The sequence below is a fragment of the Lepidochelys olivacea genome (assembly GCF_965140295.1).
Source record: "Lepidochelys olivacea isolate rLepOli2 genome assembly, chromosome: 7".
In the NCBI taxonomy this organism is placed as follows: domain Eukaryota; kingdom Metazoa; phylum Chordata; order Testudines; family Cheloniidae; genus Lepidochelys; species Lepidochelys olivacea.
Window position 1 is genome coordinate 26,962,568 of NC_140417.1, and position 23,401 is coordinate 26,985,968.

Genomic DNA, 23,401 nt, shown 5'->3' on the forward strand with positions numbered 1-23,401 from the left:
CAAGTAAGCATCAACAGGTTTCAAGGATTGTTCTGGGGTGCCAAAGTTTGGTGGTGGAGCAGGAACCTGGGACAAATGGAAAGCTTATGAGGATCCAGCAGCAGGTCTTGCCATGGAGTTTGTGAGAGAGGGAAATTAGAAAGGGACAGTGAAATCAGGAGCCCTTTTTTGTTCATGAATCATTGGCAAACTGATCCTCAATTTACAAATACTTTGTTATAAATTTGACCTAATAATTTATATGAACAAATTCCAAACCCTCGGTTGCTTTTGAACTACTGACTTGGACTGTTTGCTATTTCTATTGTCTGACTAGTAACCTAAGTGTCATGTTACTGTTTCTTTTCAGTGATTGGATGATTGAAACATTTAAAATGATAGAATAATTAATTATTTATAAGTGGTAAATAATGAATAGTGCACCTCCAGCCTGATTTTTCAGACCAATATTAATTTATGTAAAATTTGTTAAACTATTGAGATTTTCCAATTGTTTCATATATGGCTGTTGACCAAGTGATTACTCACAATATGACTACTCACAATATCACTAATAATATGAGCCTGCAGATAATAGTGATATGAACTATCTCTGGTTTAATGCACAAAAATAAGTGTGAATCAATGTATGTATTATTTGGCCAAGTCTAGGTGTCTTAAATTTTCTCTCTGATAAAAATGACATTTGAAAGTGTATTATATATTTTTCAGCTTTTTACAGAATATTTTTAGTTGCACCAGCTTTGTTGTTGGGGTGTCGTTTTTGATTTCTCAGCTAGAATAATGGGACTTTGTAGATTTTTGACTATCAGAAAAGTCAATGAGACATTTTGACAATGAATTATCACACTTTGTATAATATTGTTACGTCACATTTTTCCAAGCAGATTTTCAGCTGTCACAGCTAATATGCATGAACAAAGATCATCTTCATTTTTTTACTTTATAAGTACAGCAATATGGACTTTCCTTCCTAATTTTAACATTAAAGGGGAAACAACTGAAGGTACTTGAGAATATTACTGTAAAGTGTGTCTCTGTGTGTATTTTACATAAGAACAGCCATAAACTGGGTCAGATCTATGGTCCATCTCGCCTAGCATCCTGTCTTCTGACAGTGGTCAGTGCCAGATGCTTCAGAGGAAATGGAACAATGGAATTTCAAGTGATTCATCCCCTGTCGTCCAGTACCAGCTTCTGGCAGTTGGAGATTGAGAGACATCCAGAGCAATGGGGTTGCACCCCTGACCATATTGGCTAATAGCCATTGATGGACATATGCTCCATGAACTTATCTAATTATTATGAATATTATAGCCAGGTGTGGTAGAACTGCCTATTATTAAGGTTGTCTGACACTTTCCATTATAAGAACCCATTTCAGTTACTTATATCTTTTCCATTTATCTTTTAAATCACTTCGGCTGAAGTTTTTCTTGCCAGGTATCTGCCTCAGCCTGATTGACTTTGGAAAATTTCAGCCAAAACAGTGTAGCCATTTCCAAGAACAAGGCTAAGGAAAAATACATTGTCTTGCCCAATGTAAAATATTCTGGAGACCTTTTATTTGAAAAATATTTAGCATCTCTATGCTTTAGAGCAAGAGTTTAAAACTTGGCAACAGAGCGGTCTTAGTATCAGAGAGATTTCTTTTGGCATTCCTGTGAAAATCTACTATTTGGCCAAATTATAAATATGTGAAAAATTACAGTTCACATATGCTCAGCAGAGACTTAGATTTTTATCAGCTCCATTCCCTCCAGATTTCAGAGTAGCAGCCGTGTTAGTCTGTATCTGCAAAAAGAAAAGGAGTACTTGTGGCACCTTAGAGACTAACAAATTTATTTGAGCATAAGCTTCCGTGAGCTACAGCTCACTTCATTGGATGCATGTAGTGGAAAATACAGTGGGGAGATTTTGTATACACAGAGAACATGAAACAATGGGTGTTACCATACAGACTGTAACAAGAGTGATCAGGTAGGGTGAGTTATTACCTGCAGGAGAGTGGGGGGGGGGGGACGGGGGACATTTTGTAGTGATAATCAAGGTGGACCATTTCCAGCAGTTGACAAGAACGTGTGTGGAACAGTGTGGAGGGAGGAAATAAACATGGGGAAATAGTTTTACTTTGTGTAATGACACATCCACTCCCAGTCTTTATTCAAGCCTAAGTTAATTGTATCCAGTTTGCAAATTAATTCCAATTCAGCAGTCTCTCATTGGAGTCTGTTTTTGAAATTTTTTTGCTGAAGAATTGCCACTTTTAGGTCTGTAATCGAGTGACCAAAGAGATTGAAGTATTCTCCGACTGGTTTTTGAATGTTATAATTCTTGACATCTGATTTGTGTTCATTTATTCTTTTACATAGAGACTGTCCAGTTTGGCCAATATACATGGCAGAGGGGCATTGCTGGCACATGATGGCATATATCACATTGGTAGATGTGCAGGTGAATGAGCCTCTGATAGTGTGGCTGATGTGATTAGGCCCTATGATGGTGTCTCCTGAATAGATATGTGGGCACAGTTGGCAACGGGCTTTGTTGCAAGGATAAGTTCCTGGGTTAGTGGTTCTGTTGTGTGGTTGCTGGTGAGTATTTGCTTCAGGTTCGGGGGCTGTCTGTAAGCAAGGACTGGCCTGTCTCCCAAGATCTGTGAGAGTGACGGGTCGTCGTTCAGGATAGGTTGTAGATCCTTGATGATGCATTGGAGAGGTTTTAGTTGGGGGCTGAAGGTGATGGCTGGTGGTGTTCTGTTATTTTCTTTGTCGGGCCTGTCCTGTAGTAGGTAACTCCTGGGTACTCTTCTGGCTCTGTCAATCTGTTTCTTCACTTCAGCAGGTGGGTATTGTAGTTGTAAGTTCCCTCCAGAGTCCTTCCACCCTGAGCATGGTCCAGCCCAGGACTGAGCAGGACTTTCTCTGCAATGACAGCTCTGGGGTGCTGCAGGCCGTACCAGATCCAGGCACAGGAACTGAGAGCAGGAGGTGCCTGATCTGAATGCAGGGAGGACAAAGGTCAGATCTGCGGGAGAGGAGTATATTGGGACAAAGAGCCTGGTGGAAAGGAGACTGGAAATGGCATCACAGCATACTTAAGGCACAGACTATTGCCTGAGCACCAGACACTGGACCCATCCCTGCTGCATCCCCGGGAGCAGAAACAAGAGTGTTTAGGTTCGGTGCAACAGGCCTGGGACAATGAACAGATGGTACCAGCCACATCCTCATCATCTCCAGACAATAACTTGGCACTGGATCAGTCAGTTTACACTCCACGAGGCTACAACATGTTCAAAGACCTCAAGAGGCAGGTAACCATGGCCTTGGGGATACTTACTGAAGTGGTGTGGGATGCACAACACTAACTCCTCCATATCCTATACTCGTCAGTACCAGAACACAGCAATCAACAAGAGCTGTTGGAGCCCACAAAAGCCTTTGGCAGACAATGGCATCATTGGCACAGACATAAAAAATGGACAAACAGAGACAGTACCAGCTCCTGGCTACTTGATGTGAACTATTTTATTTACATCCAGTACCAGGGACCCTCATGGTAATGTTGGCCAATGAGAAAACAAATCAGGGTCACCAGAAGTTGACTTCCCAGGACAAGAAGATGAAGCATCTTATCATGGCAGCTGCTACTGTTCTTCCAGTGCAGGCTGCCTGAATCCTCAAGCCACGGGCAGAGATCCTCAAGAAAAAAGCCCAGGGGGTGTATGTTTACCTTTGAGTCACACCACTCTGCTTCAGCACCAGTCAGGTAGCAGATTTGACTCCGTGCCTGAGGACAACTTACCATTCATTCTACAATCCTTCCTTTCCTCTTTTTTTGACAACTGTCTAGCTCGCTTCCAACAAGCCTGGTTGAGCATCATCTCAGAGTGTGAGGTATTGAAGATGGTCCAAAGAGTCTATATCATCCAGTTCCTCTCTCTACCCGTGCAACCAACCTCCCTCCCCATGCCTGTTCAAGGACTCCTCCCACAAGTGTCTGCTTTGACAAGAAATTCAGTTCCTTCATGCTCTGGGCACTATTGAGGATGTTTCCCTTCAGCAAAGAGGAATGGGGTTCCATTTGAGGTCCTGTACCATCCCTAAGAAGACATGGAGCCTCTGGCCAATACTAGACCTCAGAGGCCTGATCATCTGTGTCAACAAGCTCAAGTTCAAGATGGTCTTCCTTGCATCCATCATCCCCACCCTAGACCAGAAAGACCGACATGCAGCCCCCACATTATAGGCGGCATACTTTCACATCATGATACACTCAGTACACAAGTGCTTCCTGAGGTTTGTATTAGACAACAATCACTACTAATCACTACTAGTATTGGGTTTTCCTCTTTGGGCTCTCTTTGGCCCCCCACTTATTTTAAAGTGCCTTGCAATGGTGGTGGCTTACCTCAGAAGGACAGGCACCCAGGTATTCCCATACTTGGATGAATGGCTGGTCAGGGATGCCTCAGAATCTCAGGTCCCTAGTCAATGTCATGCCCACTTTCCACAGGACCTGCTGCTGAACAAGAAGAATTGCACATTAATGCCTGTGAGGAAGATAGAATCATAGAATATCAGGGTTGGAAGGGACCTCAGGAGGTCATCTAGTCCAACCCAGAATTGATTGAGGCTGTACTTGACACAGAAGTGGTGACCGCCTACCTACCACTCAACAGATTCCACCCCCTGAAACAATTTTGTTCCTGCCTCAAGCTTCTGGGTCTTATGGCAGCATGCAGATACATTTATTACCTCATGTGCAAGACTCTACTTCTGGTGACTTCAGTCTATCACCTGACAAAATACCACCTAGACAAGGCAGTACATCTCCCTCCAGTAGTTCTCAGACACTAGATTGATGAAAAGACCCTGACAACATTCACAAGAGGGTTCCATACAACCCCAGTTCACAAGGATGTTCCATACTGCTTCAGTTCATGGATAAGGGGCTAACATAGAGGGATCTCATGATGCAGGATTTGTGGTTACTGACAGAAAGAGCCTTACACATCAGTAAGGCCTTCCTTCCAGACATTTATGGCTGGACAATCATGGCAATGTTGGACAATATGGCAGCAGTCTGCTACCTAAAAAGGCAGGGAGGGGCCAGAGTGTAGTCCTTGTGTCAGGAGGCTGTCTGCCTATGGGAATTTACCATATGACACAGCATTATTCTATTAGTGGTCCACCTCCTGAGGGTGGACAAGGTGAAAGCAGACAGCCTGAGTAGTCAGCAATCATGAGTGATTGATGCACCAGCAGATCCTCCAGGACATCTTCCAATAATGAGGGGTTCTGTACATTGACTTTTTTGTGACAGTGGAGAACAGGAAGTCTCACCACTTCTGTTTGTAGGGGAAGGTCACAGTCTGGGCTCTCTTTCAGAAGCATTTCTCTTTCCGTGGACAGATGGGCTATTCTGTGTGTTCCCTCCCATTCCCCTACTTCAGCGCTACAGAAAATCAGGCAGGAGAAAGACAAAATAATCTTCATTGCCCCAGCAGAGCCAAGGCAAACATGGTTCAGAGAGTCCCATGATCACTCTTTAGCACCGTCAATCAATCTCTCCTTGATACCCAACCTTCTAGTTCAGAATGAGCTCAGCCTTGCGCCTGAGCTCCCTCCACTTCGCAGCATGGATGCTCACTGGCCGACACCAGCAGAGAGGGCTTATTCCTGAGACATCTGTCAGATACTTATTAGTAACAGGAAAGACTCCATTAGGTGTACTGCCTCTCTAAACAGACAAGGGTCATAAGCTGGGCAAAACAGCACAGGATATCCCCTTGAGTACCTGTTGCTCCTGAAGCATTACAGCCACTCACTGAGGGTCCATCAGGTGGCCATTTCAGTGATTCACCCAGTGATTGACCAAGCCCAAGTTTTTTCCCAGCTCATGGCAAAGAGGTTCCTGAGGGATATATTGAGTCTGTACATGCATGTCAGGGATCTAGCTCTAATGTGGGACCTCAGCCTGGTCCTCTCAAAACTGGTGACTGCTCCCTTTGAACCTATAGCTACATGATCACAGCCCTATCTGTCCATGAAAGAGGCTTTTATCTGGGCAATCAGATCTGCCGGAAGAGTTGGAGAGCTACAGGCTCTGATGGCAGAGCCATGTTACGTAGTCATCCACAAGCACCAAATATCCATTAGATCTCAACCCAGATTACTTCTTCAGGTGGTGTCAAAATTCCACATCAATGAGGCCATCCACCTACCTGTGTTCTTCCCCAAGCCTTACTGTGGGAGAGTGAAATAAAGGCTTCAGATGCTGGATGTGCGCAGAGCTATATAGTTCTACCTGGACAGGACAAAACCCTTCCAGAAATCTTTCAGGCTATTTCTGGCTTACATAGAGAGAATAAATGGACAGGCTATATCTACACAGAGGACATTGAACTGGATTGCCCAATGCATCAGGACATGCTACCAGTTAGAGGGCTAGCAGCCACCTAGCAGAATATGATCCCACTCCATCAGGACATAGTCCACCTCTGTGGCCTCTCTGGCAAACCTGTCAATCTGGGATATTTGCTGAGCACCAACCTGGTCATCTGTACACACATTCATGAAGCACTACAGATTGGTGCAAAGGACCAGGGACAATGCAAGCTTTGAAAGATCTGTGTTACAGAACATATTTACAGAGACTCCTCATACTCGGTCCTAAGGAGGGAGTCACCAACTGTGGAGTATGTATACAGACTAGTACTGAAGAAGAGGAAGTTACTATACAGTAACTGAGATGTGTAGTCCATATACATATTTTGTGACCTACTCCCCATCTTCACTACTTCAGGGTCCTGATGCCCTGGGCTCTTGTTGGAGGTGAAGGAAATGGATATGGCAGGGTGGATCTGCCCTTTATACCCTCTCAAAGTGCATGAGAAGAGGGTAAGTCTTGATATGCACTCACCAACTGGAATATGTATATGGAGTACACATCTCAAAGAACATCAGTTACTGTACAGGTAAATAACCTCTTTTTCCTTTGTGATGTTAGTCAAGTCACTTAAACCAAACTTTTCACAAGTGTTCACTAATTGTGTGAGCCTCAATTTCTGGGTGACTAACTTGAGACTCTAGGGCTTGATTTGCAGAAGTGCTAAGCACTCACAACTGTACCTGAAGTTAATGTGAGCTATGCTTGAATATATGAAATGCTATATAATGCTATATAATGCCTGAAAAATCAGTTCTAAGTGTTTCAAATTGAGCACCCCAAATTAGTAAATACTTTGAGCTTAATCTTTCAGTGCCTCAGTTCCCCAACTGTAAAATGAGGAAAATACCACCTTTATCTCATAGGGGTGTTGTGAAAATAAATGTATTAATATTTGTGTAGCATTCACATACCATAGTGATGAGCACCATAGGAAAATGATGAGGAAATTAATAATTTTGTCTTTAGAGCAGCGTTTCAATATATTGAATAGTAAATAAGGCATGGAGCCACAACTGAACAACTATGAGAAAACAATATTGAACAGAACTTTGTCCATTTTGTGCACTGAATGAGGCATGGGTCCTGTAGAAAATAGTGTGTTCATGTAATTGAAGACAGTACCATAAATACATACAAGGGGACTACATTAAGGTTACACAGGCAACCTTAATTCTGGCATTTTAACATAATGTTAATTTAACATTTTTTTGTATGTAATAATATATACATGTTCAGGAGACTATGTAGGAAACTGATACAAATTAGTTTTGTATACTTTTAGGAAAAAATGATCTGTGTTTTACTGACAGTTGGCCTTTAATCATAGTGAAATATATTAAATCTGGGTGACAGGAAGGGGGATCAGTTTCCCAATACCTTTGTTATCAGCAGGTATTTACTTGTTGATTGGTATGTGAGGCTGAAAGTATGATGACTGATTTGGTGAAAAGATAAAATCTGCAATTTAAATTTCAATGTTAATCTTAAACAAATAGTTTTATAGCAGCCTTTCTTCTGTCATTTCACTTATAACTATAATTAGAATTTTTGATCAATTTCATTCTTTTGAAAAAACACAACTTCCTTAAGTGAACTTTATCTATACACTTAAAGGTCAAGCAATTTATAGATATCTTTTTTACTATAAGAACTAAATTTGTAAACATTGACTTCTAACTATTATAAAGTCATTGAAGCAAAAAAGCAATCAAAGTAAATAGCATGAATTGGTTTAAGAGACAGCTAGACATTTTTATGAAGAGAGAGAGCATCGAAGAATACAGTGACAGGGATGTGGGGTTCAAATAAACTTAAAGGGGACAGGCTTGTTGGTACAAATGGCCTTTTCCTGTCCAGCAGTTTCTTGTGCCCTTATGAGATAAAATAGTTTAAAGGGTAATAAAGCACTGTCAAAATATTTGATATGTCCTGTAGCTAGTTATTTTGAGCCAATAAAGTATCTTAATTGACCTAAACGACAACAGTTCAGGTATAAATATATAGAATTTACGGCCTGAGAAAGCAAAATACCATTCATCAGCTATCAGTTTACAAAGTGATAGTTGTCAGATTTCATGTAGGGATTTTATTTGATGGGAACTGGTTAGCAAATTTGTGCTTTATAACATGTGCAAAACTGAATGAAATTTAAGAATTAAATTTCATGATTTTGGTTAGGAACTGGAGGCGGAGTTCTTGAATAAAAAAGAGTCACCCTGTCGCAAATTCACAACTCCTATAATTTGCAAACAGTTTTTGCATTATTTGCATTGTAAAAATTTAAGCTTCCAAAATCCCTAAGTTGAATACGCAGGTGCATGCAAGGAATAAAACATTTTAAATTGCATATTGTATGGCTAGACGATTAGGGGTGTGTGAATATTTATTCCATAAACTGGCACGAATATGTTTGTTGTTGGTCTAGAAAAAGTGAAATCTTTTAAAAACATTTTTACATGAATGTTTTGCAAACATTTCCTCAATAACTCTGGAAAGTGTGACACTTTATAAATCTCTCTCTCTCCTCTTATTTGCAGTACAAATAATAGTCCTCATCCTGAATACCCTAAGGAGACAATGGGAATCTTGACTGATTAAGGAGTTCAGCATTGAAGCCAACATGAAAATCAAAGTTATATTTGAAGGGCTAGATATAACCCCCATTAAACTCATAGAGTTTAATGCCAGAAGGGACCACTAGATCACCTAGTCTGACCTCCTGTATATCACCAGCACCCCCTCACTAAACTCAGGAATGGAGATGAGACCCATAGAAGACTAGACTATCGTGTGTCACAGGCAGAGAATAGAAGGGACCATGGTGCAATGGCAGAGAAATGATTAAATGAGATATACCCAGATAATAAGTCAATGGAAGTTGGATTCACTTTAAATAGAACTTCCTAGCTAAAATTACAGCTAACGCAGATTCTTGGGCCACTGTTAGGGAGACAAGTGTGTACCCTTAATCTAAATCTTGATGTAAATCTAGTCAAATCACAAGTTGTTGGGGGCAGGGACCTTCTTTCTCTTTCTGTATTTCTTTGCAAAGCATCATGGACAGCTACAGTGCTGCAGGAGCAATAAATAATTTATTATGTGCTACTGCCATCTTTAAACATTGTCAAATTAGAAATAAAATAGAAAAATCGGTGATGCTGAGTTCAGATTCCTCAGGAAGAATTAAGCAAATGAGTAATCACCTAATGATTTATTTTAAACAGGAAGGTACGTTTGAATAAAGTAGTCTTTGAGTGGAAGAATGAAAGATAGTGTAAGGTTGCCTAACAAAGCTTCAAAGTCAGATTGTCATTTTTTTCTGGCGGTGAAGTGCTCACATTATCTTTTTAATGTTGAAATCTGTTCAAGTCAGTAAAATTTCTTTAATGAACTTGAGGGTAAGTCTTCAAAGAAACTTGCAATTGAACCTGGGGAAAGGCCAATGTCTTTGAACTATGGACAAGAACTTTATCCTAGATTACTTGATCTTTTAGTTTACCCTGTTTTGTAATCTAGTAACAAAGATCTAAACTTCAAGAGTACCCCTCTACTGCAGTGAAAGACCAGGCTAAATCTAATATGTTGTTATATACAAGTTCATCACTTCCCTTAGCTATGGTCATTTAAAAATAGGAGGGCTGCTAGCATGGTAGTTTATTTTGCATTGTGACCATATATGTCTTTATCCTTCCATATGACCAGTCAGGGAATCATTTAATATTACATTTTCTTTAGATTTGTTACTACTTTGTAATTTGAAAACAAAAATTCATTTTTGTTTTCATTTTATCTTACTTTTCACTTTACTTCCATCCAGTTCAACCTTTCATCACCCAAATGTGGAACAATGTGACTTCAAATGTGGAAGAAATAACAAAATCTGGAACAAATTATGAAATTATGGAGCAGGCAAATGCAGAAATGTATGGAAATAAGCACATGAATGGACAGGCTCTGATGCACATGAAGTCTGTTATGAAGGACATATTATTTTTAGTTTGAACTTCTGCTTTTAAATTTCACTGTAATGTGATATAGTGTTTGTTTTGTTTAGTACTTGAAGAACTTTTGGTGTTAACCGTATTCTTTTCTACAGAAATCCCTTTGAATTTTAGAATTCGTACTCTTTCCAGGTTACAATAAGAAAAATGTGGAAGAGATTCTAATAGAAAAACAACACTCAGTTTTGCAGCTGACAATCACAATGCCTCTATTGCTGCTTTTATTTTATTAAGTGGAACAGGTCAATTTAATAGAAGAGCTGGATATATTCCTTCCCTGGTGAAAATAAAATAAAGAACTGGTAGAATTTGAGCGATCCATCACCTCTCTTTTTTTAAAACATTTTGTGTAGTGTCTTTTAAGATCCATGTCATTTGTATATTCATCTAGGAAAAAAAGAAATGTTGCTACTTAAATGGGAATGGAGAATATGCTTTATTTTAAAAAAAACCCACTGGAATATGGACTTCTTTGCAGATATACAAATTTAATTCTGATTTTTCATTTCATGTATCATTTTGATTTTACTCTTCTCCATTTGCATGCCTACTATTCCTCATTTATCTACAATGACAATTAAGGTAAAAGATACTGTAGCACATAGGAAAAATCAGGTGAAAACAGATAGTTCATAGAAAAACTGAATTTTTCAACAGAGAGCTGTGGCAATGGAGAAAAATGGTGTAAAAATATGGTTCACTGAATGAAAATGATCGAAAAACATTTACTTTCACACAAGTCTTCATTCAACTTTTATAATAAAAATTATAGTTTGCACAAATTCTGTTCTTTTGGGGTAAAATCCTGGCCTTATTAATGTCAATGGAAATTTTGCCATTGATTTGAATGGGGCCAAGTTTTCTTCCTTGGTTTTTAGGTAATAGGCTCAAATGTTCTTTTATGCTACTCTTTTCTTACATTTCATACGAATTTATAATCTTTATAAAGCAAAAGGAAAACTGGAATTTTTCTGAAAAATTAGGTTAGTGGCCACTCTGCAGATACTATATTGCTGAAGTCAAATACCATACAAAAAGTTAGTTGAGCTAATGGGCTGGTTCCGGCAGAGCATACGTTTTGAATCTGGGGTTTCTTAGTTATTGAGGGTATAGGATTCTGAATGCTTTTATCCTTTTATTGGTGAATGCACTAAAGTGCATGCAGACAGAGAATGTTAAAGTGGCAGTCAGATAAACTTGTTAAAGCAGTGGGAGTTTTTCCTTTCTTTCTACGTGACTTTATCATCACAGTGGAGTTAAAAGGCAATTAGCCCTTCAGCTCTTTTCTGGCCAGTTTATTGGCATTTTACACACAACTGTTGAATAGACAGTGCCATATTAAAAATTCCAGCAAAGCTAGCCTGGGGATAACAGACTCTAAATTTCAGGTTAATTTAAGTTTCCTTAAGAGGAACTGTTGCCAAAAAGCTCAAGTAAAATAATTTAAATACAGTACCTGTGCTCCATGTACTCATAGTTGATGGAAAATTGTAGTAGTCTTGCTACATGCTGTGTTACATTTCCAGGGAAATATTTTCATAAAGAGTGTTTGATGAAAAGTTTATTCCTTTACTAATAACAGGGTACCCACTGTGTTACTTAAGGCAGTGAGCGTAGTGGGCAGAACTAGACATTTTTTTCATAGTAACAATGATCATACTTTACATTGCTGTACTTTTCATCTGAGGATCTCAGAGCACGTTAAAACATGGGTTACTTGAACCTGTCAATATCCCAGTGAGGTAGGTATTGTTATATCCATATTACAAAACTGAAGCAGAGAGTTTGAAAAAGACACCCTGAACTCAAAATTCATCCCAAAATTTAGATTTTGTGTCAATTTTTGTTTTTAAGAAGGCAAATGGAAATATTTCCAGGTTTATTTTTAATTTCAACGTTAACAGTTGTTTTTAAACAAATAAACATTCCATTTGAAGTATTTAGAGCCCCAGTTCTTGAGAACCTAAAAGTGAAACTAGCTCCATTATTACTCGTAAACCAAGAAAAGAGAAACAAATAAGTAATGAGAAAAAGTACAAGTAGAAATGGTGATAAATAAATTGGAGTTTTAAAACTATTCAGGTTTAATAATCTCATGCTCCCAATGAAGTATACAACAGAACTTCCATTTTCTTTAATGGATGCGTCATTGGGCCACTAAAGATATATTAACAGGTTTCAGAGTAACAGCCGTGTTAGTCTGTATTCGCAAAAAGAAAAGGAGTACTTGTGGCACCTTAGAGACTGACCAATTTATCTGAGCATAAGCTTTCATGAGCTACAGCTCACTTCATTGGATGCAGTGAGCTGTAGCTCACGAAAGCTTATGCTCAAATACATTGGTTAGTCTCTCAGGTGCTGCAAGTACTCCTTTTCTTTTTTTAAAGATATATTAATTACTTATGTGAACAAATGTATTTGATTAAAACTTTGAAGCTGATTCTGATCTCATTGACACTAATGTAAACAAGGAGGATCTCCACTGAAGTCAATGGACTATCATCAGTGAAAAATAGATACAAGCAAAGACAGAAATAGGCCCATTATTTTTAGATGACTATCTATTTAAGTAACTTGCCTGAGGTCATATAGGCCTAAACCAATGTCCACTTAAGTCAATGGAAAGACTCACATTGACTTCAGTAGCCCTTGGTGCAGACCATATTGAGTCAGCAAGAGAGTCTTTGGGTTTAGAGAACTCAAAGGTCTTATTCCCCCACTTTTGTTAGATCGGCCTCTCAGGATAGATTCCCAAGTTTACACAAAGAGAATAAGTAAGTGTCATAAACATACAGATATGGGTAGCATAAAACCCCTCCTTTAGCTGTAAAGGGTTAAGAAGCTCAGATAACCTGGTTGGCACCTGACCAAAAGGACCAATAAGGGGAGAAGATACTTTCAAATCTGTGGGGGAAGGTTTTTGTTTTGGACTGTTGTTGTTCTCTCAGGAGACAAAGAGAGAGACCAAGCAAGTAATCTAGCTCCTACTGAACAATACATCTAAACTTACAGAAATAGTAAGTAATAGCAAGGAAATGCGCTAGAGTATCTTTTGTTTTAGCTTGTGAATTTTCCCTAGGCTAAGAGGGAGGTTTTTTCCTGTTTATTTATTTATTTATTTATTTAGGTAACTTTAAAGTTTTGCCTAGAGGGGAATCCTCTATGTTTTAAATCTGATTACCCTGTAAAATTACCTTCCATCCTGATTTTACAGAGGTACTTCTATTTTGTTTTTATAATAAAGTTCTGTTTTTAAGAACCTGATCGGTTTTTAGTGTCCTAAAAACCCAAGGGGCTGCTCTGGGCTCACCTTGTTAACCTATTTGGTTGGTAGATTATTCCCAAGCCTCTCCAGGAAAGGGGGTGAAGGAACTTGAGGGGATATTTTAGGGAAACAGGAACTCCAAGTGGTCCTTTTCCTGAATCTTTATCTAACTCACTTGGTGATGGCAGCAGTACCCATCCAGGGACAAGGAAGGACTTGTGCCTTGGGGAAGTTGCTAAATGTACTCTCCGTGTCACAGGGGAAATATTCAGGTCAGTTCATTTATGGTCATGAGGTGCTCAGATATTGTGATGATGAGCAGCACTGAAAAGTCTGTGAAGCAATTCATAATAAATAAAGGCTGGATTTGGATGGTGTGCAGTTAATAAAGTATTGGGACACACATTAAAAGATTAGATTAATAAGAAATATTTTATAGATTGAACAGATGCCCTATTCCCTTAGCACTGTCCAGCCTTTTCACTGAATGAGGCACGGATCCTGTGTAGATAATAGCATGTTATCGTGTAGTTAAGGACTGGAACAGGGTTATCATAATGCATATACCCAAGGGAGCAGAATTAAGGTTCCACGAGCAAGCTTAAACCGGGCATTGCATAAATTTCAAGTGCTTGACTTTGCAACCAAAATATTTTTCTTTTAATATGCTTTTAATGTATGTGATACTGGGGCTACGTCTCCACTTGGAGCTAGGGGTGTGAGTCCCGGCTCACATAGACATATTCATGATACCTTTCATTGAGATAGCATGCTAAAAATAGTTGTGTAGCCACAGTAGCATAAATAGCAGTGAGCGACGGCACAGGCTAGCTGACTCAAGTACATACCCAAGGGGTTCAAGGAGGTTTGTACTTAGAGTAGCTTTCCTGTGTTGCGGCTGCCCATGCTATGACTACACTAATATTTTTAGCATGCTAACTCGATGAGAGTGAGTGCAAGTATGCCTATGTGAGCTGAGAGTTACACCTGTAGGTCCAAGTGTAGACGTAGCCTGGATCTCCTAGATTTGTGGTAACAAAAGTGTTTAAACATGTTTGGAAAAAATAGCTCCATTTTGTGTGTTCAAAACACGCAGTTTAACTGAAAAATGTAGTTTGAATGTATTACAGTTAATGTTTAAGGCATTATTGTATTAGGAGTAAATAAACATACCCTTCACAAAGAGACAACAAATCTTTTCTTGGAAGTTTAGCCCCCCCCCCCCCCCTTCTTACTTTCTAAACTGAAAAAAGTACTACAGATAACTGCAGCTTTTATTTCCAACCTGACCTTCCATGTTCTGAAAGTAATTTGCCATACTGCTTCTCAGAGTCTGCTCAAGGACTTCCTCAAGCAGAATAATGTGGTTCTTATTAAGTACATCCTAAAAGACCCAGGAGGATTGCATGCAAAGGAAATAAGTCGTAGACACAAATGAATTTCCATTCTCCAGTCAGATATATAATATTGATGACCATGATATATATGTAGGTTATTGTTAAGAAGACAAAGAAAGAGAATTAAAGCAAATGTCTGACAAATTGGCTGTCTTTATATGCAAACATGACAAGTGGTCTATATGGCTAACCAGAAAGAGGAGATGTGGGCTTCAGGCCAGATAGTGATACAGTCAACACATTTGTTTGAATCACATGCTCTCATGTAACTTCTCTTTTAAATAAGGCCTCATTTTAAATTACATCATCAGGAATGACTTAAAAGTTTTACATGAAAAAATGATTGTTTTTCTTTCCTCCAAGTGATGCTTCACTTATATGAAATTTATTTCTTTATCATAGTACCAAGATGTTCTGTTAAAGTGGCACTTCTGGAGTTGATTTTTTCCCCTTCGCTCTTTCTTTAATGAAATACACTAGATATAACCTATTACCCTGCAAGATCAACTATTTTAATTTTAAGTTTGTGTTTCCTACTGTAATTCTGTTGATGCTGAGGCATATGTCTTTTCTGTATGACTTAAGTATTTTCTCATTAAATGGCAATGAAAGCTGATTGAATAGAGGAATGGACAATAATAACATTAATGTAATGTTTCTTATAATTTGATTTGTAGACCTTTTGGTTCTACTGTATCATGCATAATGTAACTAAATGTAGATTTCAGAGCCTTAGAATGCATTCGGTAGATGAGAACGATTTATACTACACTGACATTGTACAAGTGTAAAAAGGTTAACAGACTTTTATGCACAATCATTACATTTTATTCTTCAGAAATATGTAGAAGCTTTGTTAATCAGGAGTTCTAATATGGCTTTCCTATTAAACTGTTTTAAACCATGAAATCTGATATTTTCACCATGACTAATCCATGAAATTTGTCAACTTTGTCCATGATTTACACAGGCTCTATTTATAAGGAGAACTTATTTTAGTCCTGAGGCATGGAACGTTATTTCTCAGCATGCTTTTAGTATCTTTTTACTAATATGTATAAACAAAGTGTGCACATTCAATATATTATTTCAAGATCAGGAAGTAAAACATGACCAGCACTCAGAGTAGATTCCTCATAGCTAAGTATATGAGTCTTAAGCCATTAAGAAGAAAATAACCTATCATATGAAAGTTGGTAAGAATGGTTGTGATCATAAAGTTTACCTAGAATAATTGGATAACTTGCTTGCAGACTAAAAACATGTGTGATAGTTGTATGCCTTTATGTTTTAGGCTACATACAGAATTAATTGCTGTCAGCATAATGCAGACCAAACAAAAGTAGATTTGCATCAGCTCTTTGTTTAGAAAACAATTGAATGACAGTGAGCATAATTCTGTTTTGCATTTTGAGGGAGGAGGTGGCTAAAGAGCATTCACATACTGTAGCACAATACTATATATGGGAAAAATGAGAATCCTTTATGTAAATGTAATAACATGCAAGTAATACCTTCAAACTGGAAAAAAATCTCTTGTCTCTCGAATGTTAGTCCATTCCAGCTGTCCTCCATCACTTGGTAGGGGAAAAGGTTGGGAAAAGGCCAAAAAGCAAACATTCACAGAACATCCAATTTTTAGCAGAGTTTAATGTCTTAATCAGCTTTTACAGAATTGCTTTGCACCATACATGCTATAAATGTACAATACATTCACATACGTAAGTCGTCACACTCCCTGTAATGATGAAAACAAGATGGCTACTTATTTATGCAACTACTCAATACTGTAGTTGACAGGAAAGCCATATTGACTAGTAGAGTGAGCAAGAGATTAAGCACTTGACTTTTATTCCTAGCTCTGCCAAGAGTTCCAACCCTCTAAACCTGCTATTTACATAGAAAACCTATGCCTTTGCACTGAGGTTTGGTTCTTCTCTGAGTGGCTCCTTCTCCCTTTTAGCATGGTTTATGTTGGATCCATTTACCATGGGGAACTACTTAAGGGTGGTTTCCAAACTGTGGAGAAGAAAATTGGGTAAATTAATGCTAACAAGGATTAAACAGAACCACAGGGGATGCCATCTCTGTAGCTCTTCCACCAACCCTCTCATCCTGAAATCTTGCATCTTGCAGTGTTCCAGACAACCAGAGAAGGGATAGATGATGATGTAGAAGTAGCTGTGGCCTGTGCTGGAATCCCTGGGATCCTTCTGCCTATGGAGGGAATGATAATTTTTCCAAACTTACTTAAGTACCTATTACTTGAGAACTAGAGACATTTACTTCAAGTTGTAAAATACTTTAAAATAGTCACTTTTGAATTATTTGTGAGTGGGGGAAACCATTTGAAATTTGTAAGCAGAATTTTCTCAGTTACCTAGTTCAAAAACATCTAAATGGATTTTCTTCAAGCTTTTCCCAAAAATATTACATTTGGCACGAGACAAAGCATGTGGAATCTCAGCCCCCAAATGGAACATTCTGAGAAAATAGGAGTTTATAAGAAAAGTAAAATTTCATAGAATCATAGAGAAGTTGGAAATGGAAAAGATCTGTCTATTGATCTTCTGTTTTCATATAACACCTTTTATTGTGGTATCTAAGAGCTGTAAGATTATCCAGTTCATCTTTCTGCAAACGCAAAACTGTTCCCTGCAGAACCTTTAAATGTTCATTTCCATGAATACTATAACACAAAATACATGAATAATCAGTAAAAGTTACATAGACACTCTGTTACTGATTCATTCCAGATAACTCAGCCATTTTGGACTAATATTTGCATATATATTCAAATTAATAGACAGGGAATTGTCCAGCAAAAGATTGAAGACATGCTTCTACAGCAGCCAAAGTATCAACAATGTGTTTGGCTTTATCCCTCTGATGCAGCAGTTTCAGAATATAGTCATACGTATCCCACATTGAGATGATTCTTCTTTGTTCCTGTCTTAAAAATGTAATGCCGTGTTACCCATATACAACATAATCTTCCAAAATGTATATTGGGTTTAGAGAAATCACCCGTAAGTTCTACATCAGTTTCTTTTTCCAAAGCATACATCTATCTGCTAAAAGTGCCCTTGTTTTGCCTGTATTATGTCACTCACGTCTGGAAAGAACTGAATCCTGCTGTTTTAGAAGCTGATTTCCTGCTGCTATTTGGCCAATTGTAGGATTCTGTCCCAATTCCTCTAATCCAGTATTTTTCAATAGCACCGTATTTGGTCTCATTTGCAAATTCTTTTTCTTCCATGTGAGGTTCTCTAAGCTGGGACAACATATATTGATTTCAGAGTTTTAATGTTCTTTTTCAAAAGAGAAGGGACCTTTTCCTCAAAGGAAAGCATAAGGAACAGTCTCCTCAACTCCCCTGGGTAGAATATATATTTATATATATTCTCCTTTGATCTGTTGTCCAAAAGTTTTATGGTACTTTAATATTATATAAATCAGCTACAGTTCATGATTTCCTGCTGAAGTCAGGTTTGCTATCTTCTTAAGTTGTTTTTTCCTGTTATAACTCTCTATTCTGAGTTCATTGATCTTGGTTCCTATTATGTCAAAGGTTAACTGATATCCGTCCAACCTGTCTGTACGCAGCCTTCATTAGTTCTTTCACTGTGGTCAGCCTCTTCTAAGGTGAGAATACAAAGGAAGATGGTGTGTCTGATATAACTGATGCATGACCAAAAATGCTTCTGTAAGGAAATCAGTTTTAGCTATCTTTGCTTTACTTTTTGGCATATGGCAAAGACTTATAGCTACCTTGAATTTGCCAGTAACTGGTTTCTGTAAAAGTATAAATTGATCCCCATACATAGCAAAACGTAAACAGAGCAAATTTAGGGACAGATTGTCTAGTGCTTGGCTCTACAATTAACTCTGTTGAATTCAGAGAGACTACTTGTTGAATTCAGAGAGACTACTTGTGATGTAAGGTACTATTCCTTGAGTAAGGGAATCACAGTCTGGCCCTTAATGAGCTAGAGCATACAGGCATACATGCCTGCTTACTTTGTCAGTTGGCCTTTCTCTGTTGAGAGACAGCTTTGACCAAAATTACATAGGAATTAGTTTACTGAAAAGTTAAAAATGGTTGATTTATGATGATGATCATCATCATTTTACCATACCACAAAAATGAGGATTTCCTCATGCATCAAGAGGTACTGTATGTGCCTTAAATGTAATTTTTTAAAAACTTATAATGCTGTGTGTACTTCTCAAAAAGGTTAAAGATGGTATTAAAGAATTGATACACACTGAATAATTTAGTTGTATGTATTTCAGTTGTACCAAATTTCTCATGCTGGAAAATATGGTACATTTGAGAGGCCCACTTTTAAACTGTACCATGTTTTCTTGCTTTCGCTGTGATTGCCTCTAATCCACTACTCCTTCCCTTTGCTGACTCACTACTACCAGAAGCCACTCCAACCATTGTCTGGCTATACCAAAAGAAGGACAGGAGACATTTGACATGGGTTTAATGAGGCCGCACCTGTATTATTAGATGTCTGGGACTACCCTGCAGATAAAAGTGTACAGTGCAGGTAACCCCAATGTTTATTCCATAATTACCGGGGGGGAGGGGGCTTTTACCAGCTCCCCCTGTTTTTCCATTCAGGTCCCTCCAGCAAATCCATTCCTGGGACCTTGCCATACCCAGGGGCTTCCCCGGCTCCCCCTCTTTTTCCATCCAGGTCCCTCTAGCAAATCCATTGCTGGAACCTTACCATCCACCCCCCACCCTCGTAGGAGAGTTAAGGTGGGCTATAATAATGGGGGTTGGCTGCCTGCTGTATCAATCATAGGAGTCCCCAACCACCCCCTATTTGCTCCTTTACCGAACACCTTTTAAGTCCTTTTCCAAGCCATTTATCCGGTCACTGGTTGCCTTTCCTATGGAGTACCTGCACTGGACATCCACCCTACACTTAAATAATGAGTTGTGACATATGGCCTACTGCCCTTCATGCCATGCATGAACAGAGCCCACCTGAACTTGCTGTGGGGAAGGCAAAAAAACCCAATTCCACCTAGGCCAATATGGTAGCAAGGGAAAAATTCTGTCCCAGCCCCTCTCAACAAAGGGGCGGCTAGCGTAATGCCCACAGCAGGTCTAGACCAAACCTAGTATTTTACCACCTAAAGGGGAGGAAGGGTCTGTGCCGCCTCAGCCTGCACCACGAAAAAGGGAGGGTTAAGGCACAGGTCTGCCCCTTTTAAGCCCCTCATTCCCAGGAGATGAGTCAGCAACCATACTGACCCTTTTGCAGCAGTTTTTATCTCCTCCCCCACAAGCCATAAAGCAGAGTTCCCGTCATTCAGACAGCCAGACAGCCAAATCCCCCCCCGCCCCCCCGGTTAAAAGTGCAGGGTGGTCATTAGCTGATGTGAAATGTCAGCGCAGCATTGCGGGTGGGGATGAGAACAGACCAGTAGTACAGCTACGGCACTGAGAGAATATTTCACCTACTAATAGGTTTTCCTGATGGTGATGGGATACAGAAGTTAGAACAAAGAAGACAAAAAGGGAAAGAAAAAGGTATGAGAGTATAAGTGGAAAAGAGAGAAGAGAAAGAAATGCAGAGCAGACTAAAGGAAAACGGTAGGGAGAAGAGTGTATGATAAGAGAGGAAATTAGGACAGATTAGACGGAAGGGAAATATGGAACCCCCCTACACAGGCAATTACAGTTGGCAGGTACTGTATGTAAGATTTGTCCATAAATAATATGTTAATATTTCTAATTATGGAAGATACATAAGGGAATGGAATAATCATCAAGAGATTTATTTTACAAAATATAAAGTATAAGGATTTGTAAGTGCTTCCATAATATTCATTTGATGAGTTTTGTAGATGTAGTGTACTTTTCTACTTGTACTTTAAAACCTTGTTGTTACGCTTCAAATTGTGAAATCTTCTAAGGTCAACAAGTGAAGTAATTGACCTGCCTCCTGTAGGATAAAAATATGTAAGATAAATTACATAATTAGTTTTAATTACATAATTACAGTGTTTAATGTGTGGGGGTCAAAGGTTACTATTACATTTAGAAGTTATGGCAAAGAACACAAAAATAAGCAACATAGTTTAATTCTGTGTTTCTTTAAGGCTTTATAAAAGGGGTTCAGTATGAGCTATCCTTGACCTTGAACATTGGATGATTATGGCAAATAATATATTGCTGTTATGCCTTGTAGAATCATAGAGACAGCTTTGTAAATGGCTAAGTGCACTTTACCAAAGACTTCATTTAGATTTAAAATATACGAAAGTTAATCAGCAGTGGGAACTCAACTGACAGCAATTTAATTTGATTGGGTAAGGTAATTACGTGATTACCAGTAGTGTTTATATATGCACAAGGATATTTTTATTGGAAAAATCTAATTGCTTTCTTACTAAGAAGAGAAAAAAACAAACAAATTTGTTATCACAGGTTAAGAGGATATCCTTCACTCCTCTATGAAATGGCTTCTTGTTATATATTAGAGAAAAAATGAATTTGTTTTACCTTAGAACATTTGCTGATTTGCAGCAGGATTATATTAAGCTATTTTTTCTAAAATATAAGTAATGCTGTCTTTTTTTTTTCGGGGTGAATCTTATCACTTACTCTGGAATTTGGTGATACCCTAAAGATTTTGTGATGCTGGTCATTCATGATCCCTTTCAATTGTGCAAAATCTGTTGCTTAAATACATCATAGTTTTTCCATCTAGAAAATGAACATTGGCCAAAGCTAAACCTAAGGATCCAGGTTATTAACAGTTATTTGGGTTTCCCATGTTAAAAAAAAAGGCAGTTATTTACTATATCAGAGTTGGAGTTGCCAGCTGACAGAATCAATGTGTTGCACTCTTATGAGACTGGATTTAGAGTTGCCTTCTAGGGCATTGCTGAGTGAAATCTCATTTTATTTACTAAAGTCCTGATGCAAAGCCCATTTAGCGCAATGAATCAATCCCTGATTTTTCATGGTACTGGTGATGCATGCCACTTTTCAGAGTTGCATCAGATGTCATTGAAGAGATACAAGCAGGAAACTAAAGATGACAAGAACAATTTAGCACCTTGTTGACAATTGTTGGACACATCCAATCAGTGGTATTGGGATGCTGGCCAATAAATCCTGACTCTTGAGTTAAATCATTAAGGCAACAGAGTATTAAAAAGGGAAATAAATGAAATGGGCTAATTTACAATATGACAAGTTTGGTCATCTGGATATATTTCTGGTTCTTCAAATACACTATTTCTCCCCATACTTGTTTTTCCCTTATGCATGTTTTAAATAAAATATTACAATTTTGAATGTGTTGTCTTTTTAAACTAGATGATCCAGTCACTGTTGGAGGCACATAGCCATGGCAAATCTCACGCTGTACATTGATCACCTGTCCAACCTTTGCCTAGAGTGTGATCCCCAGTTCCTTCAAGAGATCCATCTTTACCTGTCTATAAAGAGGAGGAGGAAGAGAGAGACATCTGGGATAACCACATATCAAAGATTAACACCAGAGCAGGTTGAATCTTAATTTTATATTGTTTTCTAAATCAGTTGCCAGTACTGATTTTAATATTTGCTGAAGATTTTTCCTTGATGCATATTGTAATGTCAACAGACAGATTGCAGTATGTGACAAGTTTTTACCATCTTAAAAATTTCTTGATTAAACGTCCTACTTACCAAAATTATGCATACATTTTTCACAGGCCCAAAGTGTGAAACTGAATCCCAGGTCAGTCCAGCAAGTATAAAGAAATCAATTAATGATGATCATGTTTAGTGGTGTCTTTGAACATGTCTCTTGCAAACATGCCTAATACAAAGTCAGAAATGATTTGTGAAGAAGTCCAAAAATATGGAGGTTATGTTATTCTTCTACCATTCTGTGCTTACATAGTTGAATGCAGGATCTTCAACACGTACACTCATTTGCTCCAGGCATATTAAACTTACATTTCTTACCCATTCTTCCTCTTCCATTACCATGAGAACCTTGATATGCACAAAACAGACAGGGTTTCACTTACTATCCTAAGGACTTCCCCTCCAGGAGCCTAGCACAGCCCACACACAATTCTGGAATATGTCCAGCTTTTTTCCTAAGCAGAATGTGAACCAGTGACCTTGTGGGCCTCAGGCAAGAGGGCTGCCTACTGAGCCACCAATACCCAGGCCATCAATAAGTTTTAAATGCCAGTTGCAGACTTCATAGAGATAATGACTTCAGTGTGTAAAGGTTTTGTTGTGGAGACCACAG

The 23,401-nt window shown here is 38.5% G+C and overlaps 1 protein-coding gene across 1 annotated transcript in view; it reads left to right on the forward strand.

The window, feature by feature from the left end:
• The window catches only part of ERC2 (ELKS/RAB6-interacting/CAST family member 2), a 754,764-nt gene extending 732,147 nt beyond the window's left edge, over positions 1-22,617 (forward strand). The window contains exon 21 of the mRNA XM_084633053.1: positions 22,471-22,617. Coding sequence (XP_084489179.1) covers positions 22,471-22,527 — 57 coding nt within the window. The 3' untranslated portion in view covers positions 22,528-22,617. The remainder of the gene's footprint in view (positions 1-22,470) is intronic.
• The last annotated feature ends 784 nt before the right edge of the window (positions 22,618-23,401 follow it).